At 65.9% G+C, this 1369-nt stretch overlaps 1 protein-coding gene across 1 annotated transcript in view; it reads right to left on the bottom strand.

The window, feature by feature from the left end:
* The window catches only part of MNEG_11587 (phytoene desaturase), a gene marked incomplete at both ends in the record, with an annotated part of 2147 nt that extends 806 nt beyond the window's left edge, over positions 1 to 1341 (bottom strand). Inside the window, 3 exons of the mRNA XM_014039940.1 lie at positions 233 to 321; positions 578 to 699; positions 1140 to 1341. Of these exons, the coding sequence (XP_013895394.1) occupies positions 233 to 321; positions 578 to 699; positions 1140 to 1341 (413 nt within the window). The remainder of the gene's footprint in view (positions 1 to 232; positions 322 to 577; positions 700 to 1139) is intronic.
* Between the last annotated feature and the right edge of the window lie 28 nt (positions 1342 to 1369).

The following is a 1369-nucleotide window of genomic DNA, read 5'->3' as shown; positions in this document are numbered from 1 at the left end:
GGTTTGGGTGCGGTCGGGTGCGGTTGAGGGTGCGGTTTGGGGTGCGGTTGGGGGCCGGTTGAGGGATGGGTTTTGGGGGTTGTGGTCTGGTGTTCTCGGAAACTCTGAGGACGCGAGGGTGTAAAGCCGAGGCGCGCATGGGTTTGGGGCATTGTGGGGAGGGCTATGCCACGTGGCCTACGCCGCAAAGCGCCGAGGCGAGCGCGGTTTGCCCGCACGAGCGCGGGCGCACCTGTAGGCCTGGCGGCCGGTGCTGGCGGTGTAGACGCTGAGGGGCGTCTTAACGATGCTGTACTTGCGCACGGCAGCCTTGGAGCCGTCCTGGGGGCGAGGGCGGGGGGCACAGGCGGGCGGGGGTGTCCACAAGGTGCGCGCTGCAGGCTCGCGGCACACCGGGTGTAATTGCCCTTGGGGCGGCCGCCCGCGCCTCCACACGATACAGCTTGCAGCACGACGCAGGCGAAGCTGACGAGTCACACCACACACATTAACCCCCACAAACAAAAAATCCCTGCGTGCGTGCATCTCCGTCCCCGACCGCACCCTCACCCTCACGCTCATCCCCCCAAATTCTCACCGCGGCGATCTCAGTGGGGAAGAGCCTCTCCAGCTCCTTCATGGTGGCCTCCATGATGTCCTCGTCGCTCTTGCCGATCCACTCGTGGGCCGGGGCAAACACGAGCTCCAGCATGCTGCGGTCTGTGGGAAGGGGGCGGGGCGCCGTTCGGGGTTGAGGGTTTTAGGAGTGGAGGGCACAAGGCCGATTCTGAGTGTCATGGGAAGGTATTGAATGAGGGTGGGGTTGGAGGAGTGGGTCTCACAGGCGACTAGCGCTGGCCGCGTGCAGGGCAGAGCGCGCGGAACGGGTGGTAGGTGCGCGGTAGGGAGGGGGCTAAGCGGCGCAGGAGGGCGGGTTTTGCAGCTGCGGAGGCAGCCAGGACGGCGCCTCACGTGGGCAGGGTGCGCCAAGCAACGGGTGCACCTGCCGATCAAACCCCCGACGCCCGTTCGCCCCCGCCCACGCACACGCCCTGCTGCCAATAAGCGACTCAAGTGCTCTGCCGCCTCATGTCCGTGTTTGCCTAGCGCGCTTTGGGAAGTTCGCAGGCGCACACACGCACTGCCTTTGTGCCACTCACTGGGGTCGGCGTACTCTCGGCAGGTGGTGGACATGTCGGCGTACACGCTGAGCAGCGGGCTGCGGCTGAACAGCAGGTGGTCAACTGTGGTCAGCTTGCGGTCAAACCAGATGTGGATGTTGATGACTGGGACGCCCTGCAGGCCCTTGAGCTTGTCAAAGTAGGGCAGGCCGGCCCAGGCCTTGGGCACCATGAGCTTCATGATGTCCACTGGGGGGCGGGGTGGGGGG

This window comes from Monoraphidium neglectum, assembly GCF_000611645.1.
Source record: "Monoraphidium neglectum strain SAG 48.87 unplaced genomic scaffold scaffold02815, whole genome shotgun sequence".
Classification (NCBI taxonomy): domain Eukaryota; kingdom Viridiplantae; phylum Chlorophyta; class Chlorophyceae; order Sphaeropleales; family Selenastraceae; genus Monoraphidium; species Monoraphidium neglectum.
The sequence above is the reverse complement of the archived record's forward strand: the minus strand, read 5'-3'. Positions and strand labels throughout refer to the sequence as shown.